This window comes from Marmota flaviventris, chromosome 15, assembly GCF_047511675.1.
Source record: "Marmota flaviventris isolate mMarFla1 chromosome 15, mMarFla1.hap1, whole genome shotgun sequence".
NCBI classification, from domain to species: Eukaryota; Metazoa; Chordata; class Mammalia; order Rodentia; family Sciuridae; genus Marmota; species Marmota flaviventris.
In genome coordinates, this window is record NC_092512.1 from 26075142 (window position 1) to 26094817 (window position 19676).

General features: G+C 32.9%; 1 protein-coding gene across 3 annotated transcripts in view; it reads left to right on the plus strand.

The window, feature by feature from the left end:
* Csmd3 (CUB and Sushi multiple domains 3) overlaps positions 1-19676 on the plus strand; it is a 1133871-nt gene that overhangs the window by 677707 nt on the left and 436488 nt on the right. For all 3 annotated transcript variants that reach the window (XM_027947308.2, XM_027947313.2, XM_027947317.2), the window contains 3 exons: positions 5059-5241; positions 7868-8194; positions 10058-10252. In XM_027947308.2, coding sequence (XP_027803109.2) covers positions 5059-5241; positions 7868-8194; positions 10058-10252 — 705 coding nt within the window. The remainder of the gene's footprint in view (positions 1-5058; positions 5242-7867; positions 8195-10057; positions 10253-19676) is intronic.

Here is a 19676-nt window from a genome sequence, read left to right on the forward strand (position 1 = left end):
ATTCAAAGGACGTAACTGGAATAATATCATCATTCAATGATTTTCTATATATGTGACTTCTCTATAACTATGGAATTTTGTGATTGCTTAGATTGTTTATTAAAAGAATCACATATTTTAGTATGCTAAGTCTTCTTATTTCTTTCCTTCCTACATATACAATTATTTATTAAATACTGGCCTCTGAATAGATGTGTATTCCTTAATAACTCATAGTCTGGAACCATGCTGAATAGATTCAAATTTCAGCCTGTCAATTACAATTTGCATGACACTAGGCAACTTACTTTAACCTCTTTGGGTCTTCACAGGACAATGTCAGGATTAAATATAACAAGTGTCTACAACTTTGCCTGACACATGACTAACATAAAATTTTGCCATCACCAGTTATATAGATATTTGAAATGTAAAGATGAATAAAGTTCCTGAAAGGAGTCAAATGAACAAGTGTATGATTATATTAAAATATATGGACCAGTATAGATGTATCCCAAGACCAATAGAAGTCCAGAAAAGGGAACAACAAACTGTGCTCTTAAGGTTAGGGTGAATTTTATGGATGGGTTATAGCTTAAACTTTAGAGATAATTAGAAATTTCTCTAAGTTTTAATAGTTGGTGCTATGGTTTAGATGTGGTTTGTCCCCCAATGGTTTATGTGTTGGAACTTAATCTACAGAGTTATTTATGTGAGAGGTTATGGAGCTTTTCAAAAGTGGGACCTAGGACTGGGGATATAGCTCATTGGTAGAGTACTTGCCTAGTATTCATGAAGCCTTGGTTTTCGTCCCTAGTACCACCAAAAAAAGGGTAGGGGGCTAGTGGGACTTTGGAGTTGGTAATGCACATTCCCAATGACTACATACTCCACAATTAAAGAGATCTGTGTAGTTCTGCAGATCTCTAAGTAAATTCTTTTTTTTTGGGGGGGGGGGCAGGGGGGGAGTAGTTTGCATTGCAAGCCTCACCTCTGAATCACTCTCTGACTTTCTGTCTGGCCCTGCAACCTCTTTCCACACTCTCCTATCATTTTGACACCATCCTCCATGAGGTCCTCAGCATTGCTGAGCAGAACCTAGTATTATTTTGATACATGATGGAGACTAAATATAGGTTTCATAAATAGATAACTAGGGAATGAAGATTCCTCCATAATAGCAGGGTGATGAATACTTTTTATTTAAATAAACATAAATTTTGCTATTTATAGAATATGTGAAATTGGGAAATTTACTCAGCTTCTTTGGCCCTCAGTTTCCTCATGTATAAAACAGAGGTGAGAACACGTCCTTTATAGAGTTGTTTTGATAATTAAATTATATCCTTTCAAAATATCATCACAGGTTTAAAGCTCAGTAAATGATGGCTGTTATTTATAATTCTTTTTGGGCATAGCTCTAGCACTTGTCTATGGATATTAATTATTTTCTCAGATATCAGACTTGCCTTCTAGGTAGAAAAACTAATTAGGATAAGTTATACTTCATGTATGCATAGTATGTCAAAATACACTCTACAGTCATTATATCTAAAAAGAATAAATTTAAAAAAACATTTCAAAAGCAATGATACATAACAGGTATATGTCTACTTTACTTACCACATATTTTTTCTATATTAGAGAGTATTGAAGCTTTGAAATTACACCTCTATTTTAAAATATACTTTTGATATTAAAGAATGTTTTCCTAAGGAACAATGAAAAAATGTTGGTTCAAAATAGTAGATTAAGCATTCATTCTTAGCCCTAACCCTAATAATAGAAAACATCAAAAATATAATAATGCTTAAGAATAAGAAAAGAAAAGCATCAGTTGTTATAAAGCTGTCAAAGGTCCCTAAGATAAATAAATATAAATAAGCATAAAGATATTTATGGAAAACAAAAAGGTAGACTGAAAAATGCATAAACCAATGCCACCAGTAGGCTGTTGCTGCAGGTAAGAAGCCATTGTCCCCCAGGGACAGAAGCCTTTGTGCCCTAGGGCCAGAAACCTCCAGAAAGAATACCACAGATGTTCCTGAGAAATTGCAGTAATCACCACAGAGGAATGTATTTTAGCGACAGAGCCAAATACCCAGATATAGAAGAAGCATCTATATTAGTCAGGGTTCTCTAGAGGAACAGAATCAACAGGAACTATACTTATAAAAAAGGGATTTATTAGGTTGGCATATGTGACCAGAAGGTGGATAGTCCACAGTGGCCATCAGCAAATGATCTAAGCAGCAATAAAGAACCTATTTAGGAAGAATCAAGCCTGCATGGCTGCTGCTATTTTATTCTTCCAACTTTTATTCCATCCAAGCCATCATTCTATTGGTCAGTATACTGCCCATGCTTAGGGAGTGTCTACATTTTTGTTGGCTATTCCACATGCCAATCATTCTTAGACATACCCTTATTGATACACCTTCATTGGCACACCCATAATCCTCTTAATCCTTGGCATCTCTTAATCCAATCAAGTTGACATTCAAATTGACCATTACAGTGTTTGATGGAGTTATCAAGAGGGAAGCCTCTCTAGGTCAGCATGAAGGCCATGAAACTAGATGGCACCATGGATCAATATAGGGAATAGCTTTACCCCAGAATCCCATTGGGTTGCTGACATGAGTAAATGAACCTGAAAGTGGGGAAGGTGAAGGTCATGGTGGAAATAAACTGCATAGATATAGAAAAGCAATCAATAAAAACATGTATTTGACCATATCTCAAATACAACAGATTTGTTCTTTCCTAAAACACTTTCTCCAATACATTTTCATCATGAACATAAAATAATTATAATTTGCTGAATATATTCTCAAATATGTTGTGCTAGAATCAAGCTCATTCTACTTTTCTCTTAGTACATTCTTCTTACACCCAAGGAAACAGAGTTATGAAACAATGAAAGTAACAACAATAAACACACAGTGGCAAATGCTTGTAATTCCCCTAACTCAGGAGGATGAAGCAAAAGAATCACAAATTTAAGGCAGTCTCAGAAACTTATCGATACCCTGTCTCAAAATAAAATAGAAAAAAAAAAGAGAGAGAAGGGCTGGGAATGTAGCTCAGTGGTAAAGCTCCCCTGGGTTAAATTCCCTGAACCAAAAATAACTAAGTAAATATTTAGGAAATGATAACATAATTTTCAATACAAAGGTTAATTTAGGTTTAGATAAAACTACATGACAAATTATAAATTGAAATTTTATAAATTTGTAAATTTAAAATTGCATAAATTATTTATGAGTTAAAGAGGAAATCAAAATGGAAACCACAAACTACTTTGGAGTAAAAAATAAAAGTCTCCATATCAAAGCATACCTTGAAGAAAATTTAGAAACTTAATATGTTTTACTTTTAGGAAACAAGAAAGGCTGAAAAATAAATAAATTAATAAATGCACCCCAAGACTTCAACGCAAAAAGATGGAAAACGAATAGAAAAATAATGCAAAAGAGAGTTGAAGATGGAATCCAGAAAAAGACAAAAAGAAAGCATGGTTAAATAACAGAATTGCTCAACAAAAGCCAAAATAGGTTCTTTGAACATATTAACATATTTGACACACCTTTGAAAAGTACAAAGAAAATCAGGATAGTAAACACAAATAACATTAGGGATGAGGAAAATTTATACTTTTTAATGGTAATATGTAAAAACCTTGTAGAAAATCTACTACTACTAAACTATTACCTCACTTTTCTAGGGTATATAAGTTGCTAATAATGGACCCAAGAGAGAGAGAGAGAGAAAGAAACAAAACCTAGTCCAATGGGAAAATAACCTTACAAGTAACTGAAATGATGGTTAGATGGTTACCTCAAAATTATGCCAAATTTGGCTAGCTTTTTTGGAAAAGTTCTAATATTTACAGTTATAGTTTTTGTTGTTACAAAAACTAGTCTAAAAACTTGATAGTATTGAAAATTGCTAACTACTTCTCTTGATATTAAAACAGGATGGCAGCAACATAAGAAAATAATATAGGCCAATATAACTTGTGACATAAATAAAAGTGTGTAAATAAAATCTCAAATGCTATCCCATGTTTTAAAGGAATCATTATGGCCATCTATGGTTTTGTTTAAGGATATAAGGTTTTCAAAAATATCTCTAAAACACGTAATTTGGTTTAAAAAAACCCAAGTTTTTAATAATATTGACATAACTGAAGATAAAGTCTAATAATTATATAAAGCGATATATGTTTTTGTAGGAGTATTTTTATATTTAAATACAAACATATATAATATTACATATTCTATGTATCTGTTTAATTATAAAAACATGGGAAAAGAACTAGAAAAATAGATATCAAAGGGTACAGGTAAGTTATACAGAAACCAGATATGTGTAAATGTTGAAGTGTTAGAATAGACTATTACTTTATCTCAAAGCTTTACTTTTCAAATTTTTATTTACTTTTCTTTTTGCTGCTATTTGAAGATAGTTAATTTCATGGGCTACTATGTTGCATGTGATGTAGAAGCCCAAAAGAACCAACATAGTAATTTATTGCTGACATTCATAGCTTCATAAAAACCATGTCAGATATTTGCACTGTCCTTTGATACATCTCAAAAGAATGTTTTCATGGTGCTCTTGAAAGAAATTTTTCACTCTTCAATTCATTCAATGAACATTCGTTGAGAAAGATGACTAGGCAATTTCGAATGCAAAATTGATTCCTGTTCTTACATAGACTACTGTTGTTATCACGTACTTGGGGAGATAATACAACCAGCAATTGCCAGAATGACAAATGTTGTTTAGAACTATTCATTGATTGCTGTAGAACCAGAGACACATTTGGCAACCTCATTAGCTACAATCATCTCAGGTCCCCACCTACAAAACAAGAGAATTACACTTATTGTTCTCTAAAGATCATGTATCAAATCATATTCATAGAGTGGCAAAAGGAAAAAAATTAAGATTGGAGGATATATTCATTCTTCATTCTGAACTATCTTCCCATAGTACATGTTTACTAAACTCTTAGTATGGGCATCATGTCTGCAAACCTTGGAAGGTGACTTTTATCTTCTATTTTTACAGAAATTGAAAAAGAAAGTTGTGGTGATCCTGGTACACCTTTATATGGAATTAGAGAAGGCGATGGATTTTCTAATCGTGATATTTTAAGGTTCGAATGCCAGTTTGGGTTTGAATTAATTGGAGAGAAATCCATTGTTTGTCAAGAGAATAACCAATGGTCTGCAAACATACCCATCTGTATCTGTGAGTACCAAATGCTTTGCTTCTAGACAGCATATGTTACCCTGTTCTTGCATATAATTGCTTTTGTAATTAATTGCTAAGAGCTGGAACCGTGTAATTATTTTTGGATGAGCAGCACTTTGTGATACTATCTTTAACAAGTGTGCTTATGCTGAATTATAAATTTTAGTACAGATTTAAATAAAGTTAACATAGTTCATTTGGTAATTGCAAAATATATACTACATGTGTTCTTATTACATTTAATTTGGTGACATTTTATACTTTATAGATAGCTACTTCTTATGGAAATTATACATCTGAACTAATTCTCATAGACTCATTTATCTTAACAAGATAGTATGTTTATTTGCAATCAAAAACACTTAAAATACTTAAAGCTTATATTCTATGTATAATGTATTAACCTATTTTTGTATTTAGATGCTCACACTAATGTATAAAGTACTATTTATTTATATTGCATAGAATAAAATTCATTAAAGTTTATGGTATACAATATGCTTGTATTAAAACAACGTATTTTCCAAAAACACTAAGATATTCTGGTTTAACTACAACAAAAACATAACATGTATAACTTACTGATGCACTTTGTGGCTCAATGAAATACTATTATAATTTCATTACAATAAAGTGAATGTTTTTAGAATATGGCAGAAATTTCCCTAATTATAATATATTATGCTTGCTCTTCAGGAAGTGGAGGAGAATAAGTGTGCAAAGATCCCCTTACATGAACCATTAGCGTAGGGCATGGTCTCATGCCTAGTCAAAATCACCTCTAAAGTTCTTGTCAGAGAATGAAATGTATTAGAAGAGTCTGATTTGATTCTGTTCACATCATCTAAAGCTTAGTAAAACTTTAAAAGACTTCAATAATGGTCTTTAATTTTAAATATTCTTCTAAGAAGATAATGTTGATTTCATATTAGACAATTTATAAATGTAATATGTTACAGTAAAAAATAAATTATTTTTGAAAGCATTTTAATATATGCTAAAGTACATTTAATGGAAATATTGCTAAGACAAATTTTAAAAGTTCTTAATATCTAAAGAAAAAATTTTTACCATTTTAAGAATAAATTAATCTCTATATTCTGATAAATTATTAAAATATAGCAACTAGCCAGACACAGTGGTGCACACCTATAATCCCAGCAGCTCAGGAGGCTAAGGCAGGAGGGTCCTGAGCTTGGAGCCAGCCTCAGCAACTTAGCAAGGCCCTAAGCAACTCAGTGAGGTCCTATACAACTCAGTGAAACCCTATCTCTAAATAAAATACACAAAAGGGCTGTGGTTATGGCTAGGTGGCTGAGTGCCTCTGGGTTCAATCCCCAGTACCAAAACAAACAAACAAACAAACAAAAAGTGGCAATTAACGTTTTCATATACAAGCAATAGCTGATTTAAAAATGTATTTGAAAGAGAATTTAATCAGAAGAATAAATTATAAAATACACAGGAACAATATTTACACGTCTTAATAACTCAAGGAAAAAAATTATAAAACTAAAGCAAGGGAGAATTTTAAGTAAAAACTAAAGATGACAAGTTCCAGAGTGAGAAGACATTATATTAAGTATGTGAATTATATACAAATTCCTTGGGAAATTAATAAAGATTCTAACTTAATTTATTTGGGAACATTCTCTAACATATTGACATAGTTAATTAAAATATTCAGAAATAAATAAGAGAATTTTGTAAAAACAAAGTGTTTATGTGGAAACTAAAGCATAATATTAAGTTCTACTGATGAAAATATAACAATGGATCAAAGGAATTTACAGAAAAAAAACTCTACCTGACATAATCATGAATTTAAAGTACAATATAAAGAGTTCTACTTATATGATGGTTATGGGTGTTAGGGTGATGAATTTAGTGGCTCTTGACCCAGGTAAAGATCATAAAGATAGGAGAGGGCATACTGAAGCTATGGGGGATTTTTAAGTAAAGTTTTATTGAAACATAAATCATGCTCTTTCATTTACCAATTTATTGCCTATATGCTATAATGGCAGAGTTAAGGAGTTATAAAAGAGATCATGTAAAGCCAAAACATTTACTGTTTGTTTTTTTTACAAAAAGTTTTGTAATCTCCAATTTAAATCCTACTTTATAGAATTAAATGATTCCAGGATTCAGGCAAGAAAAACAGTGAAAGACTATGTGTGTGCTCAGAAAGTGGGAGGAAACTGGAATAAATTAACTTTTCAAGAGAAGTTAGACTTTCATATTATTTTACCCTCAAGTATAAAATGGTTTGAAATTTTTGTTAGGAAAAAAATGAAGAAAAATAATCAAAACAAACATAGCTGCAATACAGATTAAGCCCAATCACTACTAAACCTCTAACTCAAACATGATAAATATCAAAATAAATTGCTGCTATTAAGCAAATTATTTTTGTGCATATTTAAGGATATATTCTTAAATTCACCTAAAATAGTAGTTGCCTTTTCTAATATGTAAAAATGACAACATTTTCTGTTTTATAAGGTAATTTACATTTTTATCCACCTTTTAATTGATTATTATAATGGCAAGATATATCAAAATAAGATCAAATACTACTTTTGATTATTTACTATATTCTTTAATCTTTTCATTTTACCAGTTCCTTGTCTCTCTAACTTTACTGCACCTATGGGAACAGTTCTTTCTCCTGATTACCCAGAAGGTTATGGAAATAATTTAAATTGCATCTGGACAATAATCTCTGACCCAGGAAGTCGGATACACCTTTCTTTCAATGACTTTGATCTGGAATCCCATTTTGACTTTCTTGCTGTTAAAGATGGTGACTCTCCAGATTCCCCAATTCTTGGAACCTTTACTGGGGCTGAGGTGCCTTCCCATCTTACAAGTAATAGTCATATTCTTCGATTGGAATTTCAAGCTGACCATTCAATGTCAGGACGTGGATTCAACATTACTTACAACAGTAAGTTTTTTGGATTTTATTTTTCCATATAATATTTTTACAAATTAGAACTGCAAAAGAATCAAGCAAACCAGTTCTCTTGTTTCACAAATAAGGAAACTTGAGCAAGTCCCTAGTTTTGCCAATGATGATCATTTGATCTTTGATTTCCAACCACATTTTAGCCCCAAATATGTTATTTCTCTTTGTGAGAGTCCTACTATTAAGAAAATATGTTTCAAATGTCATTATTTATCAGCCAATATATTAGCTTATTCATTAAACTTTATCATAAACTCAAACCTACTGTTTATCACACATTTGGTTGTTACTTATATATGAATATTAAAGGAAAATATATTTTCCTTCAAGATATTCATAAACCACTAGGAGTCTTTAAATCGATAATGACAGCAAAAAATTATAAATTCAAAGAAATATCAAAGGACACCAAAGCAAAATATGGAAGGAAATCATTAACTTTGGGGCAGTGGATTACTAAACTCACTTACCAAAGCCAACACGGGAAAAAAAAACACCTAGTTATTAAGAGTATCAACTCTAAAATCAAACTATAAATGTCCAAATCTTGGATTTACTACATTTTTAGGTTTCATAACTTAGCCACAGTCCACAATGTCTACATCAGTAAAACCACATTGGATTGTTGTAAGGAGTAAACACGGTAATGCATGTACATAATAATCACAGAGTACATAGTATCTAGCACATCCTAAATTAGAACTATTTGGTATTGAGTAGGAAAAGGGCTTGCAGATTTAGTGATATTAATAGGGCCTAACATATAAAACATATTTTATGATTTAAAATTAGTTTATACTGTAGGAGTAAATGTAGTTGTTTTGAATTTTTTCACTAATCCATTTGAAGGTATTCAGAAATTGCATAATTGTATTATCTGCTATCATATTGTTAATATATAGAAAATAATATTAAGATAAATTAAAGATTTATAGTACAAATTTGGTCATCACATGAATTAAGGGAAATGAAAAATTGGATGAAAAATTTTGTGTAATCTATAACCTCTGGAAATTTGAAACATGGGAGAAACAGGTAAAATAAGGTAGTGACCCTCAGCTGAAGAACTCATACTCTGAGAGAAAAGAGACAAACCAAAAGACTATAAGGTGTTGAAAAAAAGACTATAGGGTGTTGTCAAAAGCCAGAACAGGATACATTTCAACCCTATCAAGCTTTATTTCTATAACCAAAGGAAAGTTACTTGACTTTTTCTGAGTTTAACGTTACTTTTTATAGTAATGGTAATACTTTTATCATCGAGATGACCTCAATATTAAATGAGATAATAACTTATTACAATGCCTAGAAGTTGGTAATTGTAAAAGACTTAAGTCTCTTCCCTTTTCCTGGATGGTAGAAAGTAAAAGTCATGAAAAATTAAAAAGAAATTTTAAGACTTCCATTCTATAATTGAAACATTTCACTTTAATTATCACAATGAGACCCTCTTTCTGTTCCTTACAGAGTGAATTACAGAAGTTTCCTGTGAGATATAGTCAACTTACTCGGAAGTTATATTAATTGAGATTCTAACTAATTTATATTTTGGGAATATTTGCATGAACTTAGCCTAGGGGATCACCATATATAAACAGAAATAATTATATTTTAAATTTTAATAATCTTAAGGTATAATTTGTATTTTAAAACCATTACACCTCTAACATATCACAAGCAATCTGTCAGAGGAGAGCCTCCAAATTTTTAAAAGATAAATAAATAAAAGTCTTTTCTAGAAATAAATACAATCTCCTTATGAGTTATTTTTAATCACCCAAAATATACAAAGGTTGCCCTTTCTCATATTTATTTTGTGTTTTTGTTTGTTATTCTAAAAAGCATTTGGACACAATGAGTGCCCTGATCCTGGAATACCAATTAATGCAAGGCGGTTTGGGGACAACTTTCAATTAGGAAGTTCAATTTCAGTTATTTGTGAAGAAGGATTTATAAAAACCCAGGGAACAGAAACAATTACATGTATTCTGATGGATGGAAAAGTAATGTGGAGTGGACCAATTCCAAGATGTGGAGGTAAGTGAAGTAGTGGGAAATATAACCCACTAATATATCATTATAAAGCAATAGAAATTGTAAAAGGAAATGCATTGTCTACTGGAACTGTTATAATTTTTACCTAAAAATGTCACTTACTTTTACACATCATACATATATGAACAAATTTCACTTCCAATTTTTTTCATATTTACATAATTTTTAAGAAATTTTTAGGGGCACTCTTTTAAAAGGAGATCCTACCTTTAAAGGAGCTCCTAGCTTAATAAATGGTAAACATTGTACCTTAATAAATGATAAACATTGTACCTTAATAAATGGTAAACATTGGTCACATGTATAAATCCCTTTAGTATACTGCATAGTTATATTTATAGTAGTAGTTAGAGTTAACAATAGTTTATAAAGTTATAATTATAACTTCCATTTATATTATCTTGGTATTTTAACTGTTGTGGTATATATATCCCTATTTAACTTTTAGAAATATGTTAACAACTATCAGTTATAATGAATTTATGCTAAAAAACTTATATAAAATATATAATTTATAGTTTGCTAATTTATTTTTTCAGTTTTATTTTCTTGAAAAAATTCAGTCAAAAGCACTGGGGCTGAGGATGTAGCTCAGTGGCAGAGCACTTGCCTAGCCCACACAAGGCTCTGGGTTCAATCTCCATTACTAAAAAAAAAAAAAAAAAAAAAAAAAGAACATATATACATATATATATATATAATATATACTTTTATGTATATCAAAGAAGATATATTCATATCTGTGCATATGCACACACGCACATATATACATAGTCATGAACTTTCTTGACTTTGTGGACTATGTCATATATCTGGATGCGTGTGTGTGTGCACATGTATATGTAATATATGCAATATTTATAAATGTACATCTTTATATATTATATACACATATAAAGTCCCATGTTAGTTTAGAAAGATGGAAGCATTATCACCCTAAAAATATATTAATTATATGATGTATCCATTTAGAATATGTTGTAATGTTTGAGTTAAAGGGGTTTTATTTAGAATTGCCATAGTAGAGAATTACTATTCAAAATTTCAATTTTTTTTCTACTCTAGTATCTAGGGATACATATCTATATATTAAAATGATGAACTTTACTAATTAGATGACTTCAAACCTGGAAACATGGTTCCTTTTTCTTTTCTTTTTTAAAATTTATTCATTTTTTAAATTTATATATGACAGCGGGATGTATTACAATTCATATTACACATATAGAGAACAGCTTTTCATATCTCTGGTTGTACACAAAGTATATTTACACCAATTTATGTCTTCATACATGTACTTTAGATAATTCTAACCATCACATTCCACCATCATTTTTAACCCCATGCTCCCTCCCTTCCCCTCCCACCCCTCTGCCCTATCTACAGTTCATCTATTCCTCCCATACTCCCCCTTCCTACCTCACTATGAATCAGCCTCCTTATATCAGAGAAAACATTAGGCATTTAGTTTTTTGGGATTGCTAACTTCACTTAGCATTATCTTTTCCAACTCCATCCATTTTCCTGCAAATGCCATGATTTTATTCTCTTTTATTTCTGAGTAATATTCCATTGTGTATATATGCCACATTTTTTTAATCCATTCATCTACTGAAGGGCATCTAGGTTGGTTCCACAATTCAGCTATTGTGAATTGTGCTCCTATAAACATTGATGTGGTTGTGTCCTTGTAGTATGCTGGGGTTTTTTTTGCTTTTTTTTTAAATGCTTTTCAATTATAATATTAGAAACTTGAAGACAATGGAGTAGTTTCTTAAAAATCCTGAGTGAAGATTAATTTCAAATAGAACTTTATACCCAGTCAAATTATTGAGTATATACATAAAATAACAGTATTTTGAAGCATACAAATACACTCCAAAATTATTATTTTGTACCCTTTCTTATGAAAGCTATCTTTATTATTATTTTTTTTATTTATGTATGACAGCGGAATGCATTACAACTCTTATTACACGTATAGAGCACAATTTTTCATATCTCTGGTTGTATACGATGTATATTCACACCAATTTGTGTCTTTATACATGTATTTTGGATAATAATGTCTATCACATTCCACTATCATTTCTGACCCATGTGCTGCTGAGAAGAAACTGTACTCACTTATTGAAGGGTGAAATATTCTATATATGTCAGTTAAGTCTAAGTTATTGATTGTATTATTGAGTTTTATAGTTTCTTTGTTCAGCTTTTGTTTGGAAGGTCTATCCAGTGGTGAAAGAGGTGTGTTAAACTCCCCAAAAATTATTGTGTTGTGGTCTATGTGACTCTTGGAAGTTGAGCAGAGTTTGGTGAACGTAGATGTTCCTTTGGGGCATATATATATTTATAATTGTCAAGTCTTGTTGGTGTATGGTTCCCTTTAGCAGTATGTGGTATCCTTCTTTATCCCTTTTGATTAACTTTAGCTTGAAGCCTACTTTATTTGATATGATGGCAGAAACCCCTGCTTGCTTCCACAGTCCATGTGAGTGGTATGATTTTTCCTAATCATTCACCTTCAGTCTGTGGATGTTTTTTCCTATGAGATGAGTCTCTTGGAGGCAGCACATTATTGGAGCTTTTTTTTTTTTTTAATCCAATCTACTAGTCTGTGTCATTTGATTGGTGAGTTTAAGCCATTAGCATTCAGGGTTATTATTGAGACATGATTTGTATTCATTTGTATTCCCAGTCATTTTTGTTTATTTTTGTATTTAACGTGACTTGGTTTCTCCTCTGATTAGGTTTTCCTTTAGTGTAATACCTCCTTCTGCTGATTTTCATCCTTGTTTTTAATTTCCTCTGCATGGAATATTTTGATGAGGATGTTCTGAAGTGCGGGCTTTCTAGTTGTAAATTCTTTTAACTTTTGTATATTGTGGGAGGTTTTTATTTCATCATTAACTCTAAAGCTTAGTTTTGTTGAATATAAGATGCTTACTTGGCATTCAATTTCTTTCAGAGCTTGGTATATGTTGTTCCATGATCTCCTGGCTTTGAGGGTCTGGGTTGAAAAATCTGTTGAGATACGAATTGGTCTCCCCCTATATGTGATCTGATTCTTCTCTCTTGCAGCTTTTAAGATTCTATCCTTATTCTGTACCCTAGGCATTTTCATTTAATGTGCCTTGATGTAATTTTGTACATTTGGTGTCCTGTAAGCCTCTTGTATTTGGTTTTCCATTTCATTCTTCCTACTTGGGAAATTTTCTGATATTATCTTATTGACAAGATTGTGCATTCCTTTGGTTTGGAACTCTGTGCCTTCCTCTATCCCAATAACTCTTAGATTTGGTCTTTTGATGCTGTCCCATAATTCTTAGATGTTCCATTCATGGTTTCTTACTATCTTCACTGTGTGATCAACTTTATGTTCCAGATTGTATACTTAGTCTTCATTATCTGACATTCTTTCTTTCAAGTGATCTAGTCTGTTGGTTATGCTTTATATTGAGATTTTTATTTGATTTATTGTATTCTTCATTTCAAGGATTTCTGTTTGTTTTTTTTTTTTTTTTCAGAGTCTCTCTCTCTCTCGAAGTAATCTCCTGCTACCTACCTGTATTTGCTCTCTTATCTCCTTGTTGGAGTGATCACATTTTGCCTGTATTTGCTCATTTAGGTCATTCTTTAATTCACAAATTATTTTAATTATGAACCTTCTGAATACCTTCTCTGATATTTCATCAATTTCGCTGCTCATGGGTTCTGTTATTGTACTATTCTGGTTTGTTTGGGGCACTTTCCTCCCTTTTTTTTTTTTTTTAATGTTGTCTATGTGTCTTCCTTTCTTGTAGTGTAGATCCTGGACCTGGGTCTCCCGCAATTTGGTGAGGGCAGATCTGGTCTGGGCCTGAGCTCCAGAGATAGTCTTCTGGTAGGAAGGGGCAGTCCTGTGCCAGAGGCTGAGCTCCTGGGGGTGTCTGTAGGTGGTGGCGGGATGGACAGGGGCCTACTGTGAGCCTTGGTCCCTTGCCTAAATGTTGCCTTTTTCTTACTTTCCCAGTTTTTCTTATTACCAATGCTCAAAGGAAAATGGAAACTTCCGTTTTCTCAATTTCTAGCTGATAAATTGAGAACATTTACTTTATAGTTTTCAAAGTGTCACAGTTTAAGGAATACAACATTGCCTACAAATTGCTGGCTTTCACTGGATTGAATATCTTATGATGAGGTAATCTCAAACCATGTAATTACCTTTTCCTAGTGGCCCTTCAATTAAGCATCTCCTTCCTCATTACTTCTAAGCACTCTCTTATTTGTGATTTCAGGATGCTGAACTGGGACAACTCTGGCAGTATTTATGATTGTGACATTATTTTAAAAATATAATGGAGTTGCACAATAAAAGACTGAAATAAAAAGAGAAAAATAGAGAGTAATATTTAATTTTTACATCACATTTTGCCTCTGAATTCAGTTTTATCATAGTTCTTGTCCCAGACTTGGCAAACTAGTCAGGAAAGCCTATATTAGTATTTGAATGAAAAGTGGGTGATGGAGAAAAAATTATTTCCACAGAAAGACAAGTACCAGTTTAGTGTGACTGGAATAGAAGAGAGGGGTGTGGGTCTGATGAATAAGTAGTGCAGAGACAGACATGCTTTGTAAACAATGATAAATAGTTTCAAAGTTATTCTGTGATTGGCTGGCAGCCATTTCAGTTGGGAAGTGAGAGGATCTGAGCCTCTCCCATCTATGTCCTGTAAGTTATTTCCAGACTATCTCTAGGTAATTGTTAAACTTTGTTGGATCTTCACTTAATTAGATTGTTGGCTTTTGGAACTGCTTGATGGCTAGCTGGATAGGAGGTTAAAAATAATGAAATTGACAACAACAAGTAATTTTATTAATCACTGCTACCAGAGAGAAATTTTACATTCTAAAAGATGAATGGCATTTAACTTTTAAAAGTAAATAAGAGTGGGGTGTGTGGTGGTGCAGTCCTGTAATCCCAGTGGCTCAGAAGGCTGAGGCAGCAGGATTGTGAGATCAAAGCCAGCTTCAGCAATTTTGTGAGGACCTAAGCAACTTATCAAGACCCTATCTCTAAATAAAATATTTAAAAATGGCTGGGGATGTGGCTCAGTGGTTAAGTTCCCTTGGGGTCAGTCCCCAGTATCTAAAATAGAAAGTGAATAAGAAAGTGTTCAGAACTTTTTATTTGTCACAGGCCTGCAAATGCTCTAAATATTCTAAAAAGAAGCTTTAGGAAGTTTTTGAAGGAAAAATCTTTTTTTTCTCTATGTTTGATTAAAATGTCATGTAGTTTGTTCATCTGGCTGTTTATGGATCCAACACCAAAGTGGGACCATCACTAAGGATGGGATTGGAGCCAAGGAAAGCAGAATCAAGGTGGACCCAAAACAACCTTAGTGTGGCGTTTGCCAGGTTATCTATCATATCCCAGGCCACACTTTGAGCTACTTTCCACCCAAACAAACAAACTTCTGTCAATTTCTATAGAATTAACTCAGGTGTGTTTGATTTCTTGGATTCATATTAAGGTTTATATTGATTTTCTGGATTTTGCCTCAATTTTACTTAGGTACTAGCAACAAAAGCCTGAGACAAGCTGTTTTCCTAACATTTTTAACCTTCTTTCTTTCCCCCACCATTTTTCCAGCTGACACCCAGTTACTCCCATTAATGGAGAGGAATATGGCTGGGAACATGCTCTTCCTATGTCTCTTGTTCTCTAGACCTGCCATGTTTTGATAGAGTTTTATTATTTATTACATTCACCTTTTAAGGCACTATCAGAGCCTCTGACATATGCTTCCATTTTTAGCTAAAACTGTTTTATTATCTTTATATTAAACATTTATGTAGGAGAAAATTTTTAAAGGACATGTTTCTATGTTCTGACAATACAACTAATTTTCTACATGTATTTTATTCTCTGCATGAAATATTCTACGACTGAATACATTCATAAGTTATTTACACATATTATTGGTGTATGTTGAAATTAGAAAGTAGAAAAATATTTGCTTTAATCAGAACTTATAGAACAAGAGAAAGGAAGCCTGTGATTTTTTTTTTTTTTTTTAGAAATCTTTGAGCTTTGAGGTTGTGGCTCAGTGATAGAGGACTTGCCTAACGTGTGAGACACTGGGCTTGATCCTCAGCACCACGTATAAATAAATTTTAAAAATAAAGATCCATCAACAACTAATAAAAATATTTAAAAAAAGAAATCTTTACGCTTCAACCCAATTAAAGATTGCCATCATCCCTGCTCCAATTTCATTCTATCAGAATTACCTAGGTATGTAAACATATTGGCAAGTTAGTGATCAGCCAATGTCAATTAGTCCTCAACCCTGAAACCATGGGAAATGATTTTAAAAAGTGAAACTTTTCATCTTCCATATTCCTTGGATAAATATTGTTAGACCAAATGAGAGAAATAATATCATAATGCTTCGCAGTTCTATGATCCCACAGCTAGAGCTAGATTCAATTCAGATAGTTTTCAGATAGATACAGTTGTTGAATTGGGTTATAAATTTTATTCACTGACCTAAAGTTCAACTTAGATGTATTAACTAAGGAAAGATTCGGGATTTATGAGAATTCTAACTTCTTCTAAAATGGGTTGATCTAATCTTACTGTGAAGACAAAAGTCTAGATACTTTTTAAAGCCTTGTGATCTTTCAGTTCTACTAATGGGAAACAAAATATATTAGTTATTGTAATCAGAATTAGAGTCATTGCAATTTGAACCTGACAAATTGTTATCTAAATTCCATTAAATAAAGTCAATGATTCCTTTACCCACCCTGAGACTGTACTTGAATATGACTAGTTCTGTCTAGGGCCATTCTACCTGATGTATCCTTCAAATCAACAACCTAAAGTCATGAAGAATGTTCTTGTTGTAGGTCTCCTTCAATTGGCTGACAAAGTATTTTCATAATGTTTTATATAAAAAGTGTTACCCTTAGGATCTAGAATGTTCCTCCCACAAAGCTCATGTTGTAAAAGCATGATCCCCAAAGTAGAAACGTTCAGATGGGAGGTTTTTAGATAATGATGGTAAATGTAGCCTCATCAGTGGATTAATCCATTCGATTGATTAATAATATGAATGCATCAGGTCACAGTGGCACATGACTATAATCCCAGTGGCTGGGGAGGCTAAGGTAGGAGGCTCGCAATTTCAAAGCCTGCTTCAGCAAAAGTGAAGTGCTAAGCAACTCAGTGAAACCCTGTCTCTAAATAAAATACAAAATAGGGCTGGGGATATGGCTCAGTGGTTGAGTGCCCCTGCTATCAAAAATACATAATAATAATAATAATAATAATAATAATAATAAGAAGAAGAAGAAGAAGAAGAAGAAGAAGAAGAAGAAGAATGGAATACTGTAAGGAAGTGGGACATGGCTGGAGGAAGTAGGTCACTAGGTTATGCCTTTGGACTATAACTTGTTCCTGGCTCCTTTCTCTATCTCTCTGCCTCCCAGCTGTCAGGAGCTGATCCACTTTCTTCCACCATGATATTCTGCCTCACTTCCAGGCCAATACATTGGAATAGACCAACCATGAGCCAAAACTCTGAAACTGTGAGCACATAATAAACTTTTCTTCCTCTAAGTTTTTATTGTCCAGTATTTTGGTCACAGGAATGAAAATCCATTTAACATAGAAACTTCTTATAGATTCCCTTCCTCTACCTTCACCAGTTTTTGACATATAGTAGCTGCAAACACACCTTTCCTTTCTGGCTCTTTATTCCTCACAACCATGTTGCCCCACATTCATTGATTTTTCTGTTCTGTATAGTGCAAATCTCCTGTTTGGTATCTGTGAGCCTCTTCTAAAAGTTCAGTCCTCTGAAATGCAGTTTTCTCATGAGAATCTTATTCTCTGGATTTTCTTCTTTTCTTTCTATAATCCTCATTTTATCCCCCCCGCCTTTCTTAGTATGATCAAAAATCCTTTTGGGGTTTCAGGGCATTGCCTGGCTCATATCATGTACTTCAAAGTCATATCTGTTAGCCAAAGTGCTGCGAAATTTGCGAAAGGGACAAAGGGTAGAACATAGTTACTTTTAGATTGTATTTCTCTCTTCACATAAGCTTATGTTTCTGTTTCTTGAAACATGGGTAAGATGTTGCTTTCACTTTATTATTTTTTCAAGGGAGTAGTGGGTCACTAGAATTCCTTTGCAATGCCAAGCAACGCAAACTGGAGCTACTCCTTACCCCCAATTTTGTACTCTTTTAATCATCCAGTAAAACTCTACATTTCTAATCACTGAAATTTTTCTTGGGACCAATACTACTAGTAGAAGGCAAATTTTAAGTTACAATATCTGACTCACCAGAAGGATTTTCCTTTTGGACTTTGGGAAACCCATTTGTTTCTCCCACCTATATTCTGCTCATCTGGGGGCTAGGTCTAAGTGAGATAGCTTGCTTATTGTTTGCCAAAAGTTTTTTGCCTCGTTTTCCATACCTCAAATGATCTGAGCATTATTACTTGGCTCTTTCTTAAATATAGCCATAACTAATTTTTCTCAGCTTTCATTTGCTTTCTCAGATTTGCTCTGAATTAGTTTGCAATGAACTTGTTGCAGATGTTCCTCATTCCCTAATCCTTTTGTACCTTCTCCTGGTAGCTGTCAAGCTTGAACATTTTCTATGAGTTTAATGCATAGCCAGAATATACTTTATTTCTCTTCTCTTTTTTCCTTCCTTCCTTCTCTTTCCTTTTCTTTTTTTTTTTTTTTTTTTTTGGTTGTACTGGGGATTGATTCCAGGATCTCATGCATGCAGGCAAATGCTCTGCTCTCCCACTGAAGTACATCCCCAGCCCCATAATGTTTATTTGCACACAGGTCAACTCTTCTGAATATTTATGTCATTCAGGGTGGTGAAGCCAAATGCCACTGATTTTAATGGATCTGAGTTACAAATAGCACCTACTGCCAAATGTGGGAGTAGAAATCATGACTTCATGACTCCAAATGCCTTTAGGAGCAAAAAGCAACAACAAAAAACCCACAAAAAAACAATAAGATGAACTGAATAAAATAGGCTAGCTACCCTCTAAGTTGCAGGTGTGTCTTCCCACATTTTAGAAGATAGGTTTACAGGTATATACTTCTCTACTTCATGAGAATAAGAAGCAATACAAGAATGATATTACTGACAACAGCATTTCTAGTAGCCCATACATTTCCTTTCTGAACATTAAAAGAAGGCATCCTCCTAGGAAAAAATTACACAAACTAGTGGTTCCCTATTATACTTTTCTTGGAAGTCCAACAGCAGCAACCAACCTCCCAATGAGAGTGGCAGACCAGTAGAGAAGTTCAGATGTCATACATCAACTATCAACCTGTCTCCTTGAGAAGTTGACTGTCCTTTAGACCTACTGAAGAAGCATTTG